The sequence below is a fragment of the Ambystoma mexicanum genome, chromosome 7q, assembly GCF_040938575.1.
Source record: "Ambystoma mexicanum isolate Mex_15411 chromosome 7q, UKY_AmexF1_1, whole genome shotgun sequence".
NCBI lineage: Eukaryota > Metazoa > Chordata > Amphibia > Caudata > Ambystomatidae > Ambystoma > Ambystoma mexicanum.
Window position 1 is genome coordinate 303486318 of NC_090941.1, and position 18331 is coordinate 303504648.

An 18331-nucleotide genomic window follows, 5' to 3' on the forward strand; every position below is an offset into this window, starting at 1 on the left:
CTTAAAAAGTCTTGCAGAGAGTTTGAGAAGAGATTAGAGAGGCTCAGAAAAGTTCAGCCAGGGTGTCCCAGGCTAACCCAGGTTCGAAAGCCGGGGGCTAAATCTACCCCGTACAGTCGGTGGCAAGGGAAGCCGGGCGGGACACGGTACCTTAAGTGGGAAGGATCCTCCAGCAGTGGCAGTTGTTCCTGGCAGCGGGTGCAAGTCTCGTCGTCGTCCAGGGGAAGAGAAGATCTCGATTTGGAGTAAAGATGAAGGTCGTTGCACTGCCAGGGAAGAAACCAGCTGCGGAGTTTTCCAGTTAAAGGTATTACCCTTTAAGTCGCGGTCATGGTAAAACGTGGTATCCCGGTTGCCGGGGTGCTTGGCACAGGCAAGGCGGCCAAGAGATACGTCGGGAAGGCGAAAAGACGGTGAAACTGGTTATCCCCACCAGTCAAAGGAAGAAGACTCTCCGGCGGGAGATCTCCTCTGTCGTTGGGAAAAGTGGTGAGGCAGTCCAGCAGGGCTCCACCGGTGGTGTCGTCGTGGCAGGTCAGCTCAGCTTCTCCCTCGTCGGATTCTTAGGTCCTGTGGCGACTTCTGAAGTTCCAGTCCCCAAAGCCCTGCTTTTATGCAGAAAACCCCCATTCACTCAGCCTAGCTGTCACTCAAACATGCTAAGTGGTGAGCCGGCCGGCTCACCACTTGGGCCAATCAGGACGGAGTGCGACTTGAGTTGCCTAGGCAACTCAGTCCAGGGTGCCTAAATCCCCCTCCACCCCTCCTAAGTACCCCAGACATAGTGGCACCACTTTGGAGGGCTTCTGTGGAGAAGCCAGCCAAAAAGTGGAACAAAGGGCTTGACTTGGGTTGGAGTCACAGAAGAGAACACAAACGCCATTTTAGAACCGAGTTTTGGCAAAAAATACCAACCGGAGAATTAGTATTAATTAAATAAACCGGCGGTATGTTCGAGGCTATCGTAATTCAATAAATAAAGATAGTAGCCTCGAACAATGGGAAAATCCCATAGAGAAATATTTGCGGTTGAATATAAAAAGTAGTATCCACTGCCACCAGCCAAAACTCGATCAGGGGGGACGGAGACGTGCCCCCTCGACTAACAGACCCCGGGGCAATCGAATTGCCCCAGCCAGTACGTCCACAATATGATGGTTTGTACTGGTTCTGTTCAGAATTTAAGACTAGTAAAGTCAATGGTGACTTTACAGACCCTGGGAGACAGTAGTCAGTCCCAGGGTATGGAGTCTATGTTTGGGGGTCACTATGACACCCCTATGTTACTGCACTGAGGGTGCTGTGTAACACACTTACCAAAAACACATGAAGCCCTATGGAGTAAAAGACCCCATAGCCCATAAAACACATTACAAAGTCAAAGGACATTCTCAAATCATGCCTAAGAGTGGGAGAAAAAGAGTCTCACTCTTAGCAGGAGAAAAAAATAAACCCCAAAAATCCAGCAAAGCTGCTGGGGGACTCACTGGGTTTGGGAAATTAGCCTATACAGAGAATTCTACATTTTTGTGTAATAAATCGTTGCAGTTCACTCTATTTCAAATATTAGCGTTGGAGTAGCAAAAGGTTTTGGCGGCCCATAAAGTTAGGCCAAAAGAGCTCCAAGCAATGGAATTCTGCCATAGTGCATAATCATGGAGGTGCTTCCCTGGTTTGAGTATCCGTTCTCTGAAAGAGAATACCAACTCTCAAGCAGGGTTTCCCAAAGACTTGATTGGTACAGCCTTATTTCCCCTTCATAGAAATGGGTGATAACCCAATTTAATAAGCATATATAAATCAAAATAGGACTTAAGAAAAATAGTACACATCCCAGCCATTTTAAATTATTTTAGGTGCTGGAGGAGATGATGGTCCTTGTGGATGTTATTTTTGTCATACGTTGATTCTGTAAAAAGTTTTCAAATGCTAAAACCAAATAAAGCCTTAAAAAAAAAAAAAAAAAAAAAAAGGATCACTTGGCTTGGTAGTCAGCAGTGAAGGGAATTGTCATACTGCAAAGGATCTACATCGTGCCCTGTGGTTTGCAAATATTATACCAATGGTGATTGCTGTTGATCATTCTGGTGGTACTAGTAAATAAAAGCATGTAAGTGCTGAAAATGTCTTTAATAGATTAATGCCGAAGATTGGCCAATTACAGTATTATCAAAAGGATTGATTCAGTATGCTAAAGGGCATAAATGGTAGATGCAAGTAATTCCTTTATAAGCATTTTTTGACAGGCGGGTTAACATTCTCTACTTACTGGGGGTAATGTCCACTCTGCTTCTGGCATTTAGATTAACATGGGCTGCACAGGTTTATTGAGAGTATATCATTTTGTCTGGGTCGTTTTAGATTATTGGCTGCAGGTTGTTATGCACAGACCTATTGATAGAATATAATTCTACCAGGGCAGTCATGAGAAATTGGGTGAGGCTATGCTGCACATTACCAGTAGGCTTGGAATGTGGCATTCTGAACAACCTGCCGTTCATATAGCCTGTTGATTGTCCAATGGGAGTGTTTTATGAATGTTCCAAGTGTTCCAATGTAGCCATAATCACAAGTTCCTCGGGCCTACTGGTTGGTAATGGATTGTGGCCTGAGTTAATAGGCCTGAGCCTCCTAAAGGCCCAGTCCTCCGGCCAGCAGAGGAGAACTGGGACTTGAAGGGAAGACTCATTGCCCCCCCCCCCTCATCCCCAGTCAGGACTTTAATGTTCTCGGGAAACTGCTGGTGAAAAGTGAATTCCAGCATCCTGATGGGTTCAAAGGTACAGAGCATTCTCAAGGGTGTGCTATTAGATTTAAAAACTATTTTTAATGACAATTGTTCTCCAGTTGAAGGTGTTGGAACCTCTCCGGACTTTAACGCTCTTTGAAGTCCTGCATTCTTGTTGGAAACATGTAGGGAACAACCAGGTGTCCGAGTGTAAATGTTACACACATTCCTGTCTCCAGGAGTTTCTATTACATCATTGTAGCTAACTTGGTATATCCCTTTTAGTCCAGGTTTCACCATCAGATAGAGAGTAAAGTGGGGTGTTCAATACCAGGAAATCTAACTCTGTGTTCTGCATGTTACCTGATCTTAAAGCCTTGACCATCATATTCTGCCATTTAAGTTTATTTAAAATGTTCTTAGGTAATCTTATATAACTTGTGGGTTGGGGAGCAAGCAAAGATACTTGTACACGTTTATAAAATAACTGCCAAAAGGATAATTAGTAACATTGTTTTCAGAGTTGGTGACTTACCCCATTTATTCTGTACAGGAGCTGTGTTTGGTTACATGTCTGAAGGATCTCACAGGGGTTGCTGACATAAAAACATCCAGTCGGCCAGCCATGATTGGCAGTCTGACAGATGGGTCTACTGAAACCTTTTGGGAGTCGGGAGATGAAGACAAGAATAAAACAAAGAGCATCACAATCAGCTGTGTGAAAGGAATCAACGCGCGATATGTTTCTGTTCATGTGGATAACTCGCGGGATCTCGGGGTAAGAGAAACCAGCACAACATTGCTTTCTGGTGCTTGCCACTTTTACTGTGTACCACATCTAAACTTTCACATGTGCTTTCTTTCTACATCTACTGTTATATAGCGTTTTACCCTATGCGCAGGAGTAAATCTAACCACCTATTCTGTTTCTATGATTTACTCTTTCACAAATTAAAACAATAAAAATATGGTTTAAATAGTACTTCAACCCAGATTTCTCCCACTTCTAAGTGCTGTAATGATACATGGTTATTACCACTTAATGTAATGGCACTCAGTTTATCAACCTCGGAAATATGGAAGCTGAGTCAGCCATGCAAGCATTCGAACATGAGAAGTGCAGGCTGGCCCTGTGTCCGAGGTGAGCACTTAACTCATTGATTTATTCTGTCAGACGTCAAATATTGAGCATTAAAACTGAAAATGTACTCTGCACTTCAAGGATGACTACAAAACTAATGAGCCCAACTCCTGAAATAAATAACATTCATGGTAGAACTGCAAAACTAAAATGTATACAATTTCAGCATTCAGTGGGTAAAGATGTTGTGCATCTTTCTTGGGCTTCAAAACTATAAAAGTACTGTCAATCAAATGTACTACACATAACATGAAGTACTACTTCTTTCATAGAGAATATGTATGTGAGACTACTTGGACATCCATACATTCACATATTTCTATATTCATTTAGCTGTCTGAATTTGGTAACATTATCCTTTTTTTGCAGAGGATGAAATCTGTTGTATCCCAAAGCAGACATTTATTTATTTCCAACAGTGACATTGTACACAATGTCATTCTCTGCTTTTATTTTAGTTTGAGCTTTTGAAATGGCCCCTGCTGCCAAATGTGGCGAGGAGCTTTCCTAAGATAGGTATAATTGAATGATGTTGATCATAATATAGCTTTCGGTTCTCGCTGTTATCAGCAAGTGCCTTAGTCTTTCTTTTTTTTTTTCAAAATTATATTTACTGATGTTTTATGGTACAACAAAAAACAGGCGTTCAAGCATAGCATGGTCAAAGTGAAAACAGGATATGGGCTTGGTTGATCATTTAAAAAAAACACAGCTTACATGCATGTCTAGAACAACAGTGCACAATGATGTTTGTGGTTTCCATACCAGTTCGGGGTGCATATCCAAAGCTCCAGGAAAAAGTGATATAACAACTCGAGGTAGGAGAAGACAGTAGCCGCAATAATCAAATTACATAAAAATATTTCTGCAATGATGGTTTAACAACCTGTTTAGGGGCGGTAGTGTAATATTTGTGAAAGAAGGCCCATTCCTGGACAAATTGGGGTAAGCAGCCCTGTGTGAACGTGGTTACTTTCTCAGATGCCCCAATATCCCACACCTCCATCTACCACCAAAGGTTAAGAATTGGGCCCTCCAGTTGTTTCCAACATTTAGCTACTGTTCTCCAGCGTGGGGTCATGCATGGGTTCACATGCTCATGAATATTCCCCGTCGTCGGGCTGGGAATCCTCAGTAATTTAAAGCAATTTAGCTTTAAGCTAAAAACTGTTTGTCTCCTCTGTATCCTATCAGTATCACTTTGGGTCATACTGTCCCCGCCAATGGCATTCTTCCTCTTAAACTCCCCCCCCCCTGGTGGCCATCTTCAGCTTTTTACTGCATGTTTCTTGTGTTGGGAGTCCTCGTGTTTCGCTCCTCGAAATCCCTTATTTTCTTTTTACTCTGTTTGCCTATTTTTGCAAGAATTCTTCTTCGCTTCATCATCTACCATCACGCTGTGACTACCAGCGGCGGGGACCTATTGCCGAAGAAGATCCTTGTCCATCGTCTGATCTCCAGCCCATGGCACCACAGGCCCAGGTTTGGGCCTTTACCTCGGCCATTGCGGATGCCACAAAGAAAGGTCTTTTCAGGTCCTGTGAGAACTGCGGCCTGAAGAATATCTACCAGGATCGGCACCTCAAATGCATTTACGGTCTTCACCCAGACCACGGTGTGGACGGATGTCCAGGTTTCCAGTCCTTCTGGAAGACCAGGAAAGGACCACCATCTGAGGTTTGTAGTGTGGATCGAGGAGGGGAAGGCCTCTGATGCGGTCTCTGGCATAGTCATGCCTCTTCCAGAGCCGGCACGTCCAAGGAGCATACTCCTTCTAGTAAGAAGAGGTTAAGGTCCTTTGAAGATGCTTGCTTAGCGAATATCTGAAAGAAGGCGAAATCACACGCTCATCTGGGCTGCGGGATCCATTTTAGAGAGAGGCCGGTCACCGCCACCAGCTCAGTTGACGGTTAGCCTACCGGCTGGTGGGCTGCCTCCATCTGCAAGAAAGTCGGTGGCGTCAGTGTCCAAGCACACAACGTTGTCTAAGAGCAAGTCATCGAAGGATAATATACCAAGGGAGCAGTTGAGGATTGTGAATACATACTGGAACCCTGCTAAAATATCTTCCAGGAAATTAATCTCATCTGTAATGACATTACTTCTAGGTAACAAGGTGGGAGGTTTGGTGCTTGTAACTGCAGGGGTTAATCATTCGTATCGCTAGACGACCATTAACTCGCTGTTTGCCTGCCTGCTACTTAAGTAATCTGAGTGAATTAAGCAACGAATGCCTGCTATCTAATTTCAGTTGCCTTAGCCCTTACAGGGATTGTAGTATCTGGCTGATACCTTGATATCTTTGTGTAACCCCTTTGTGCAACCCTTAAAGCTCAAATATCAGCACGAGTAGAGTTAGCAGCTGCACGTGCCATAATTACTCACCTGTGAGTCTTTGCAACTCAGCCCGAATGCCCAGCCCACCCTGGCGCTCAGAGTTCCACCGCAGCAACTCGACTCCCAGCCGCTCCGCGGCACGCAGTAATTAGCTCATATATTGAGCACACGTAAACAGACCACCGCACCAGCCATTTCCATTGGCTAGGAGGCTTACTGGGACTTCATTTCCCAGAAGCACCAATGCTCCTCTTATAGGAACGTCAGGCGCTTCAGAGCCAAGCCGGTCTTGCGCCGGTCCTCGCCGGCCACGGCGTCTGGCGCAAAAAAACGCTGCCAGGAAACACTGGGGCACCAAATCACACAAATTCCACACTAATATGGGCTTTCCCTCTCTGGACATTCTGCTCTTAGAGCAACAGAAACTTCATCGCTTAAATAAAGCCATTATTGCGACTCGTCTCGCCCAAGACAACAATGACAACCAAAACAGAAACGAGGAACTTGCAATTAAAAGACAACACAAAAAAATATAAGATCCACAGCGACTCAGTTGCCAGTTACACTGATCACAACAAATCATACTACCGAGCTAAAAATATGTCTACTCAACACACGCTCACTCAACAATCATGCCCAATGTATCCATGATAGGATCATTGAGGAGGATATAGATATCTTCTGTATCACAGAAACCTGGCTCTCGGAGCCTATAGGTCCAACATGTGACATTGCCGTCCCTGATGGATATGTAATCCACTGCACTAACAGGGAAACCGGAAAAGGAGGGGGAGTTGCAGTAATTGCTAGAAGCTCCATTGCACTCTTCCCTAGTAAATCATTGTGCAGTGGCTGCAAAACGATTCACCTTAAGCACCTACCAACTGAAAACAATTGCCTTAATCTGATAGTGGTTTACAGACCACCATCTCCCACCCCTGATTTCAATGAAAATTTCACCCACCTCCTAAATCTACTGAAAGGACCCAATTGTGCAACATTAGCGGTCGGAGATCTTAATAGATGGCACGGCAATCAGGCAGACAAAGACGCCATCAACTTAGAAAGCTCACTACGAAACATAGATTCTCCAGCATGGGGTCTGGCATGGATTCACATGCTCATGAATATTCCCCGTCGTCAGGCTGGGAATCCTCGGTAAAGAAAAAATCAGTATCAGTTTCGTTTCTGATCTGTCTTTCTTAGTAGTAACCAATCACTGATCTCTGGGTCATACTGCCCCCAGCCAATGACTGCCCTCTCCCTAAGCCCCGCCCCTGGCAGCCATCCTCAGATTTTTACCGCATGCTCAAGTGTTGGGAGTCCTCGTGTTTAGCTCTTGAGCTTTTTGCTGCATTTTCGCGCTTTTTCAGAGATTTTCTCATTTTTTCGGTTTAATCGAGCCTCAAGCTCCACCGTTTCTACTTCCGATAACGGGGACCCGTTTCGGAATTCTTCTACACCCCTCAAGGGTGAAGTTTTCGTCGAGTTTACACTTCTTGAAGGATTCCGGAAGATCTGCGGCCTACCTCAACGGACATGGCCCAGGACAAGGGAAGCTCGACGCCCGGATCCAAGCTGTCAGGCGCTGCCCTGGATGCGGATTACAGAACGTTCTCAAGGAGGACGAGCATTTGCGATGTCTCTACTGCCTTCATGAGGACAAGACGCACGTGGAGAAAGACTGTGCGTTCTGCAAGAACCTTTTGGAACGGACCAAACAAGATCGTCGTTCCCGCCTCGCCTCCTGGCTGGAGAAGGGCACAGCAGGTGAGAAGGCGAAGAAGAAGTCTGAGCGGGCTTCTAAGTCCTGTGAGGGCGCCCCGGCGACGGGGGCCCAACTGAAGGCCAAGCATCGCGAGTCCGCAGGCACCGGGAGCGCCGAAAGGTCGGGCTCTTCGGCTGCCAAGCAGGGCGCTACTTCCCCAGCACGTTCGACCACGAGCCAGCGCTCCCGTTCGGGGAAGAGGAAGTCCGAGAACCCGGGTAGGCCGCTGGAGCGGACCCGGTCGATCTCTAAGGGGGAGCGAGGCGCTGACCCTCCCCTCAAGGTGAAGGCCCTGGACGCACCTAAGGTGGTGAGGGCCTTGATCCACCCGGCAAAGGGCTCTACCGAAGTGGTTGCTGCGACCTTGGCGAAGCCGGCTGAGACTACGCCAGTGGAAACGCCCTCTGGGCCCAGAGTATCCCTGCCTCAGCGGAAGGAATCCTCTTTCCAGCACACGGTTAAGACCCCCGTGAAGTCCCCGGCGGAAAAAGAGGGGGGAGGGAGGGCGGTGGCCATTACAGACTCGGAATCAGCCTCTGAGGAGGAACTGGTGGAAACCGAGAAGGGCCTCAGCGAGAGGTCCATAGGCCTCAACGAGAGGTTCGAGAAAGTTCGATCCCAGGGGACGGTCCCTGCTGACGTGATCGAAGATAGCGACGATGACGACGAACAGGGCCCGTTGGAGCGGCCATCCCGTCCGTCGCAGCCATTGCCCGAGCCCCCGGATAGCTTGGCGGCCATTTTGCTGGCAATCCAATCCTTATGCACCGAGAGAAGGACGAGGTTACCACGGATCCCGACGGAGGATCCAGAACCAGGCCCATCGGGAAGCCCTCCGAGCAAGCAGAGGAGAGTCCACCCAGCTCCGCCCTTTGTGCCGGCGAGACCGGTGGACCCCTCATCCCCCTCGCCAGACCCTGGAGAGGATACAACGACGGGGATGGACGATGATGGCGGCGATGACACAGCGGACATCCCATCGTCACCCCGCCCGCGGGCGTCTCCAGCCGACGAAATTGGCTCTTTCCACGCCATGATAACCAGGGCATCCGAGCTCTTCCAGCTCTGCCCTGAAGAACAGAAAAAGGAGGGGTTTCTGTACCAACGACGAGAGGCCAAGAGGAAGACAGTCCTCGCGGTGCCTTTACTCGACGACATCTGGGACGAGGGGCTTGCCGTCCTCAAGAACCCTTCCACGACACCAGCCAAGAGGGACAGGTACGAGAAGAAGTACAGAGTTCCCGATGCCACCCCCTTGTGCCTCAGGGCCCAGCCCACGCCGGACTCTGTCGTCTCGGCAGAGGCTAAGAAGAAGGCAGCGGGTGTGGCGGCTTCAACTTCCACTTCCCCGCCGGACAGTGAGGGCAAGAAGTTGGATTCTATGGGACGGCGAGTCATCTCGTCGGCGGTGACCACGATTAAGGCGGCCAATACCTTAGCGATCGTGGCCCGCTACGACAGGGAGCTCTGGTTCAAGATAGCTCCCCTGCTAGACTTCCTACCTGATGACAAAAGGGCAGAGGCCCTAGAAATTCTGCAGGAAGGCGAGGTGGCGTCGGATCACGCCATAACGGTGGCAACGGACATTGCCGATACCGGATTTCGCCAACTGGGCAACGGAGTTTGCCTCCGACGACGAGGATGGCTCAAGGCGACAGACTTTCGCCAGGACGTCCAGACCAGAGTGTTGGACATGCCGTTCGACGGCAACAACCTCTTTGGTAAGGCGGTGGACGAGTCTCTAAAGGCCATCAAGACCGACTCGGAGACGGTCCGGGCCTTACGGGTGCTTCAACAGCGACGGCCCTTTCGGAGATCCGGAGGCAGACAGGGTGCCTCCAAAGGTTCCAGCGGTGGCTCCTCCACTTACCGCCAGGCGGCCCGCTCCTCTTCCCAGGAGGCCTACAGAGGTCGCGGCAAGCGAGGGGGATCCCGATGTCGTCTCCAAGGAGGCCAAGGCGGCAAGGCCGCCTCCAAGCAAGACTGACCCGGCCGTGTTGTCGGGCCCCCACCGAAGCACCCCGGTGGGAGGCCGGCTGACGAAGTTCGTCAGCGTGTGGGAGTCCATCTCCACCGACTGTTGGGTGTTGGACACCCTGGCCAACGAGCACTCGCTGGAATTCCAAAAGAAGTGCCCTCGCATTCCTCCCGTGGCCAGGAAGGAAAATCACGTCCCTCAACTGCTGTTGGAGGTAAGGGCGATGCTCGAGAAAGGTGCCATCGAGCTCGTCCCCAGAAGGCTGCGGGGCTCCGGAGTGTACTCAAGGTACTTCCTCGTCAGGAAGAAGACAGGCGGGTGGCGCCCCATCCTGGACCTGCGTCGCTTAAACAAGTACATCAAGGTGCGGAAATTCAGGATGGTCACCCTCCAGCACGTGCTGGGACAGCTGGAGGAAGGCGACTTCCTGTTGTCTTTGGACCTGGAGGATGCTTACTTCCACATCCCTATTCTAAAAAGGCACAGGAAGTTCCTCAGATTCGTGGTTCAGGGACGCCACTACCAATTCAGAGCCCTACCTTTCAGATTAAAGTCGGCACCCAGGGTTTTCACCAAGTGCCTGGCTCCAGTGGCGGCGCGGCTGCGCCTGCAGGGGATCCACGTTTACCCCTACCTGGATGACTGGCTAATCCGGGCACGGACAAGGGAACTCGCCGTCGAACACACGGCGAGGACCGTCCGGTTGCTCACGGAGCTGGGGTTCGCCATCAACTACCCCAAATCCCACCTAGTTCCATCGCAGATAGTACTGTTTCTGGGAGCGAAGCTCGATACAGTGGGGCTATTGGCCTCCCCTTCAGAGGAGAGGACCAAGACCATCCTGGGCAAGGTGCAGCGCCTGCTAGCCACGGACGTGGCCAGGGTGAGGTCCATCAAGTCCCTCCTCGGGATGATGTCCTCATGCATCTATCTTGTACCCCTCTGCAGACTTCGGATGCGTCCGCTACAGGAGTTCCTCGACGCCTGCTGGTTTCAGGCGACGGGCTGTTTCGAGGACAGGATCCCTCTCGACAAGGAGTTCCGTCAGGCGATCTTATGCTGGGGCATCCGTGCTCACCTCACGACAGGCACGGAATTTCAAATCCCGGCGTTTCAGGAGACAGTGACGACGGACGCCTCTCTGGAGGGTTGGGGGGCCCACACCGGATGCCTTTACGCAAGAGGCCTTTGGCTCCCGGAGGAGAGGTCTCTCCACATCAACATTCTGGAGCTCCGAGCAGTGTTCTGGGCTCTCAAGTCGTTCCTTCCGTCCCTCAAGGGCAAAGTGGTGAGGATCTTCACCGACAACACCACCACGATGTTCTACATACGGAAGCAAGGGGGCACCAGATCCCCAGCCCTATCCAAGGAGACCCAGGATCTGTGGCACTGGGCAGTCGCCCAGGGGATGTTTCTGGTTCCCTTCCACCTGGCAGGAATAAAAAACACCATCGCGGACTCACTCAGCAGGGAGCTGCGCTTGTGCCACGAGTGGGAACTGCGCCAGGATCAAGTGGATCGACTCTTCCAACGATGGGGCAAAACCCAGATCGACCTGTTTGCGACGGCGACAAACTCCAAGTGCCAGAGGTTCCCCAGCAGGTTCCCACAGCAGAGGAGCATGGGCGATGCTTTCTCGTTCCCTTGGGACGGCCTGTTTCTGTACGCATTCCCTCCATTGCCGTTGATGCTCCGCCTCATCAACCAGCTCAAGAAGTCCAGGTGCAGGATGACCCTCGTCGCACTGGCGTGGCCGAGGCAGATCTGGTTCCCGGACCTTTTGGACTTGTCAACGTCCCCGCCAGTCAGGCTGCCGGCGGACAAGGATCTTCTCTCCAGAGAAGGAGGCACCATTCTCCATCACGACCCACAGTCGCTGAACTTGCAGGCCTGGCTCCTGCAGGACTAGAGTTTGGAGGGTACGATATCCCGGCTGATTGCAGAGAGGTTCTTGCAAGGGCCAGGGCGTCCTCAACTCTCAAGTGTTACGGTCATAAATGGAAGAGGTTCTCTGTCTGGTGCCGTGCACAGAAGGTTAATCCTCTGCGGATTACGGCCCCTCAAGTGCTGCCGTACCTACTGTCGCTGGCCAGAGCTGGACTGGCTCACACCTCCATAAAAATACATCTGGCTGCCATCTCCCGATATACTAGGGCTACGGTGAAGGCTCCTGCCCCGGCGTGGGAGCTTAATGTGGTGCTGACCAGGCTGTTGGGAGCCCCATTCGAGCATATGCATTCGGCGCCTTTGATGTTCCTGTCATGGAAGACAGCGTTCCTCGTGGCCATCACCTCTGCACGACGAGTGGGAGAAATTCCAGCCCTATCTTGCAAGCCTCCATACTTGACTTTTCATGACACGAGGGTGGTGCTGAGGACGCACCCCTCCTTCATTCCCAAGGTGCCGTCGGACTTCCACCTCAACGAGCCCTTGGTGTTACCAGTTTTCTTCCCGTCGCCTTCGACGCCGGCCGAGAGGACTTTGCACTTGCTGGATGTAGCTAGAGCGCTGAAGTTCTACGTGGACCGCACAGAGAGTTTTCGGAAGACGTCACAACTGTTCGTGAACTTTGGGTCTGTGAATCAAGGGAAGGCTCTATCGAAGACTTCCATTTCCAGATGGCTCTCCGGCTGCATCATGCATTGTCACCGGTTGGCAAACCGACCGCTGCCCGGCCGTCCAAGAGCCCATTCAACCAGAGCGATCGCTGCTACCACGGCGTTCCTGTCTGGTGTGCCCCTGCTGGACATCTGCAGGGCTGCTACGTGGAGGTCTACGCACACCTTCACAAGATTCTACTGCGTCGATCGGGACGCCAGGGAGGAGTCCAGGGTCGGCCAAGCAGTGCTGCGCAACCTGTTCGCTTAAGGTGAGCCTGGTGAGGAGGTAAGAGATGCTTAATGTTGAGTTGTTGTATTGCTTAATGTTGAGCCTGTTGCCACCTCCCGTGGTTGTGCATGTGTATACTGCTATGTATTCTTTTATTCATGAGCACGTGAATCCATGCCAGACTCCATGCTGGAGAAGGAACAAGTTACTTACCTGTAACTGTTGTTCTCCAGCATGGGTCTGGCATGGATTCACATGCGAACCCTCCCGCCTACCCCTCTGCGGCTCTTTACTTGGTCATACTGCCACTTGGCGTGCTACCAAATCTGAGGATGGCTGCCAGGGGCGGGGCTTAGGGAGAGGGCAGTCATTGGCTGGAGGCAGTATGACCCAGAGATCAGTGATTCTTTACTACTAAGAAAGACAGATCAGAAACGAAACTGATACTGATTTTTCTTTACCGAGGATTCCCAGCCTGACGACGGGGAATATTCATGAGCATGTGAATCCATGCCAGACCCATGCTGGAGAACAACAGTTACAGGTAAGTAACTTGTTCCTTACAACATCACTAACAGAGAACCGACAATGAAAAATGGACATCAACTGGTTTGGATAATGACCAACAACCTTGAGAGACACGACTACCAAACAGAACCCGGTATTTGGTCAGATCATTAAAGTGTCACTTTTCAGGTCTCTCTCCCCTCTCCTAAGGAGAAAATCCTAACCCTCCTTTAAAAATCACGCAAAGGAACTTCAAAACATTAAGAAAGAACAACTTGAATCCTGTAAAAAAGACTTTACCTCCAGTATTGAAGAAGAGGACTCTTGCGACACCATGATGAGTAACCTCCTAGACCATCTAAAAAAACTGGTAGATCAAAATGCTCCCCTACAGACCAAAGCCTTCAGAACCAAAAGCAAATTGCAAGACTCGTTCTCTAAAGAACTGTCCCAGTTAAAAAGAGCCAAAAAAAAACTGGAAAACGCATGGAAAAAAGACCCCACAGGAATGCGACAACACACAAAGCATTTTTTGAGAAACTAGAAATGGCTAAAGACAAAATCTCAAAAGCCCAACTAAACAAACCTAAAACCATAAAAATGCCGGCAGAAAAGCCTCTTGAGAACATACACACTTTCAACTTCTCGTATATCACAGCAGAAGAGATGAAAAAAACACTTGCCTTTATGAAACCAACATCCTGCAATGAAAACATCTTACCAGCCAAAATCACTCGAACACCCACATATTTCTGCCCCCACACTGGCTAAAATCGCTAACACCTCATTTAGGGACCAGTTACTCCCTCAGTCCATAAAAAAGGTCACTGCAACCCCCTTGATTAAAAAAAACAGGCCTGGATCTGAGAGATCCAGGTAACCTAAGACCAATCACAAACTGTAACTTCCTACTCAAAATCATGGACAAGGTAGCTACCGCTCAACTACAGGCACAAACTGAGGCCTCAGACTCACTCCACCCACAACAGTCAGGGTTTAGACTGGCACACAGCACAGAATCGGCTATGTTGGACTTACAGACAAAGATGCTCAGCATCGTGGACAGGGGGAAAAACAGGCCTTCTTGACCTGTTGGATCTCAGCAGCGCATTCGACCTACTAGACCACAATCTGCTTGAAGTAGCACTAGGTAAAACAGCAAATTGCTCACTGGCAGCAAAGACATGGATAATGTCTTTCCTAAAGAACAGGACTTCTCGAGTCCACTGGGGAGATAAATTCTCCATGGAAAGGGAGATTCTTTGCGGGGTCCCACAGGGAGCCAGTATGTCATCACTACTTTTCAACCTCTGCATCAGATTTCTATGCTATCTATTAGACCATGTAGATGTGTTTTTTACCAACTATGCGGACGATACGCAGCTGGTGTTGGAACTTAGTGGGGACCATAAAACTGACAACGATAACCTTCTCAGAATATACAACACCATTGAGTAATGGATGGACTCCAATTGGATGTGCCTGAACGGCAACAAAACCGAGTTGATGGTCTTTGGATCCACTCAAGCCAGAAACTCTCTAACCCCAGATTACACAAATTCTAAGATTGAAGACACAAACATCAAAGTACTTGAGAAGGTGAAAACCCTAGGTATGATGATGGAAGCATCCCTAGGAGCTGAAGCTCAGACTTCGTACATAAAAAAAACATGCAATTACGACTCCTTAAAGCCATTAGACCCTATCATCCAGAGAACAACTGTGCCACAGTGGCCAGAGCAACCATCCTACCCCGATTAGACTACGGGAACACATTCATGGTAGGAGCTAACAAAAAAGCCTACAGGTGTATCAGATCATCCAAAACAATGCGGTTAGGATAATCAAATGTAAATCAAAATCTGACCACATCAGCAACTCTAGGAAGGAGCTACACTGGCTTAAAGTGGAAAGCAGAACCCACTTTAAGGCGCTTACAATAGCTCATAGATGCATCCATGGGAAAGGCCCTGGCTACCTGAAATCCAAGATATGCTCTTATGCTCCCAGCCGCACCCTAAAATCTATGGATCAAAATAAGATTGTAGTAGCGCCACACAAACACAAGCTGGGCCTGGGTAAATCCTTTCCTGTCATCACAGAAGGTATCTGGTATAATTTGCCAGTTAACAGAAGGAAAGAACCCAACTACTTACGTTTTCGTAAGCTAGTGAAAACTTACCTCTTCGACTGATAATGCCACCTCTGACTCACTGATACTTTAGATATTCCTGTTTTGTCTTTTGTGTCCTTGTTTCTGCGCCCCGAGACTTGCGAGTTACCGGCTCATTACAAATAAATAATAATAAATTAATAGACAGCTGTATGTTGGAATTTCACGATCCATGCATTATTGTGTGCTGTGATCTGAATTTCTCATTGGTCGATGTTTTTTTTTCTTTTCTTTTTTTTTAAACAATTTTTATTGATTTCAACAAACAACCAAAAGAAAAACCAGACTGAACAACCATTATACATGTCAAGTCTCATATACAGTTTCTTGATGTGTCCACTGCCTCCCCATTACCCCCTCCCCTCTGCCGAGCCTACCCTTTGTCACCGCCTTCCACCACTCCATCCTTAGGACATCTCTCCCTCCGCCCCCTCTAAGGAACCATCGTCCTCTGGGACAATCTGGGCAGATCCGGACAATGTAGCTACTAGGTGTCTCCAGGCCATAAATGTCTCTGCTTCATCCCCTCCCCCTCTATTAGCTGCTTCGCTCCACACCACCGTCTCTGCATCTGCCCATTTATGTAGGTCGTGCCACCAAACCTCTACTTTTGGTCTATTAATTGATTTCCAGCTCATAGCAATTCTATGCTTGGCAAGTATATAACCCAGGTCTTTGAGTTTACTAACATGTTTCAACTTCCGTGGCCTAGGGAACCCCCCCACCAGACATGCCCATACCGATTCCACCTCCAGACTCATCTCCTTTTCGGTCAAACGGTGGGCCATTTCTCTCCAGAATCTCCTTAGTTCCGGGCACGCCCCGAACATATGTACAAGCCATCCCTTTTCCTCCCCACATTTAGGACATGTTTGTGTACCTGCATTTTAAACCTTGCTATTTTCTGAGGGGTCATGTACGCTCTATGGATGACGTACAACTGGATTTGTTGGAACCTCGCGTTTCTGGACACTTTTTTTGTGGTATCCCTGCACCCTCACCCATAGCCCATCGCTCATCGATTACCCGGCTTCTTCTTTCCAGTCCCGTCTCAGCTGAATCACCTCCTTCGCCACCCTTGACATCAACCGTTCATAGATTCGGGAGACCTCATGGCCCCTGTCTGACAAACACATTGTTTCTATGACCGTGTCGTGCTGACTTTCCAGCACCATTTCCGGCCATGTGTCTGTAATCTTCCGCACCAGCCTAGTATACATAATATACTGTCCCCAGTGTAACCCAGTGTTTTCCACTAGTGTGTCTAACTCCACCTCCTTCCCATCCCACCACATATCCCCTAGCGTTGCTATACCAATCGGTTCCTAATGCTTCCGGACTTTCTTCCGCAATTGCTCATCCACTCCATACAGTGCCACTAGCGGCATCTGTGGGGAACACGGGAATGGGTTCTCCATGGCCTTAAAGCCTATCGCCTTATCTTCCATCCTAAGTCTAAAATTCTCGTCCCCCCATCTTGCTGTGATTTCGGTAACCATATCCATTCTTTCAGGAAAAACGGGACACATTCAGCTCTCAACAGTCCGGAATCCCATGTGGAGTCTTCCGATAACCACCTTCCTACATATTGTAGTTGGCTGGCCAGATAGTAGATCTCAAAATTGGCCAAATTAATGCCTCCTTGGTCATGCGCATTTTGCAATTTCCTTAATGCTATCCTGTTCCTAGTATTATGCCATATGAACCTACGTATGCTCTGGATTTTGACAAAAAACCGCTTGGGTATCATAAATGTTATATTTACAAAGTAGTGTAATAGCCTAGGCAGCACCACCATAATGGTCAATGGTAGCTTGGCCCAGAATTTCATGTTGTTTTCAATGTTGGCCACTGGCTTCTCTGTGTTCTGTCTGTTCGCCTTCTGTACTGTGATGTACAACAATCCCTAGGTATCTAAAGGTTTCGGTTTCCCATTGTATTTGTAATATCGGCAATTACTCTTGTGGTATTCCTTTATATCTACCCAGGGGGAATATACATGATTTCTTGGGGTTCACAGTGAGGCCCGATAGCACCGGGAATCGCCCCATTACTTCCAGAATATATTGTATATTTTCTTCACGGTATGTCAAATATAACAGCATATCGTCGGCATACATTGATGTCAGATGCTGCCCCCCCACCCCCTTTGTGCTAATTCCCACTTCTCCATATTGCTGCCTCAAATATAATGCCTGGGGTTCTAGCGCCAAAATAAACAACATCGGGGACCATGGGCATCCTTGTCTAGTACCCCTGCTGAGTTGCCATCCATCTGAGATGGTAGCTCCTGTCCTGACTCGAGCCAGCGGCTTACTGTACAACAAATGGACCCATCTCAAGTACGTGGGCCCAATACTGTTTTCCTTCAAGGCCGCCAACAGCCAAGGCCATTTGACAGAGTTAAAGGCCTACACTGCATCTAACGAAAATATTGCAACCTGCTGGGGTCCTTTTCCGTTTGTTCTATGACATGAGGGAGCCTTCTGAGATTGTCGGATATACTTCTGTGTGGAACATACCCGGTCTGGTCAGGATGTATGAGTTTGTTGATGACCAGTCGTAGCCCATTTGCCAGCACTGCCGTAAGTATCTTACTATCCTGATAAAGCATGGATAGCGGTCTATAAGACCCGCATTCCATGCATGCTTTATTATGTCTGAGAAGCGGGATGATTATAGCCTCCCTCAGAGACTCTGGCAGCATCCCTGTATCTAATGCCTCATTCAACATTGCCAGTAGCGGAGGGAGCAACTCCACTTTGTACGTCTTGTAAAACTTGCTAGGCAGTCCGTCTGCCCCCAGAGCATTACTAATAGGTAAGAGCTTGATTACCGCGGATTGTGTCCACCTGTGGCAGGCTTCTACA

General features: G+C 48.9%; 1 protein-coding gene across 12 annotated transcripts in view; it reads left to right on the forward strand.

Annotated features, from left to right (window-relative positions):
- Positions 1-18331, forward strand: part of MYCBP2 (MYC binding protein 2) — a 3160061-nt gene that overhangs the window by 2723568 nt on the left and 418162 nt on the right. For all 12 annotated transcript variants that reach the window (XM_069639721.1, XM_069639717.1, XM_069639718.1 and 9 more), the window contains one exon: positions 3282-3506. In XM_069639721.1, coding sequence (XP_069495822.1) covers positions 3282-3506 — 225 coding nt within the window. The remainder of the gene's footprint in view (positions 1-3281; positions 3507-18331) is intronic.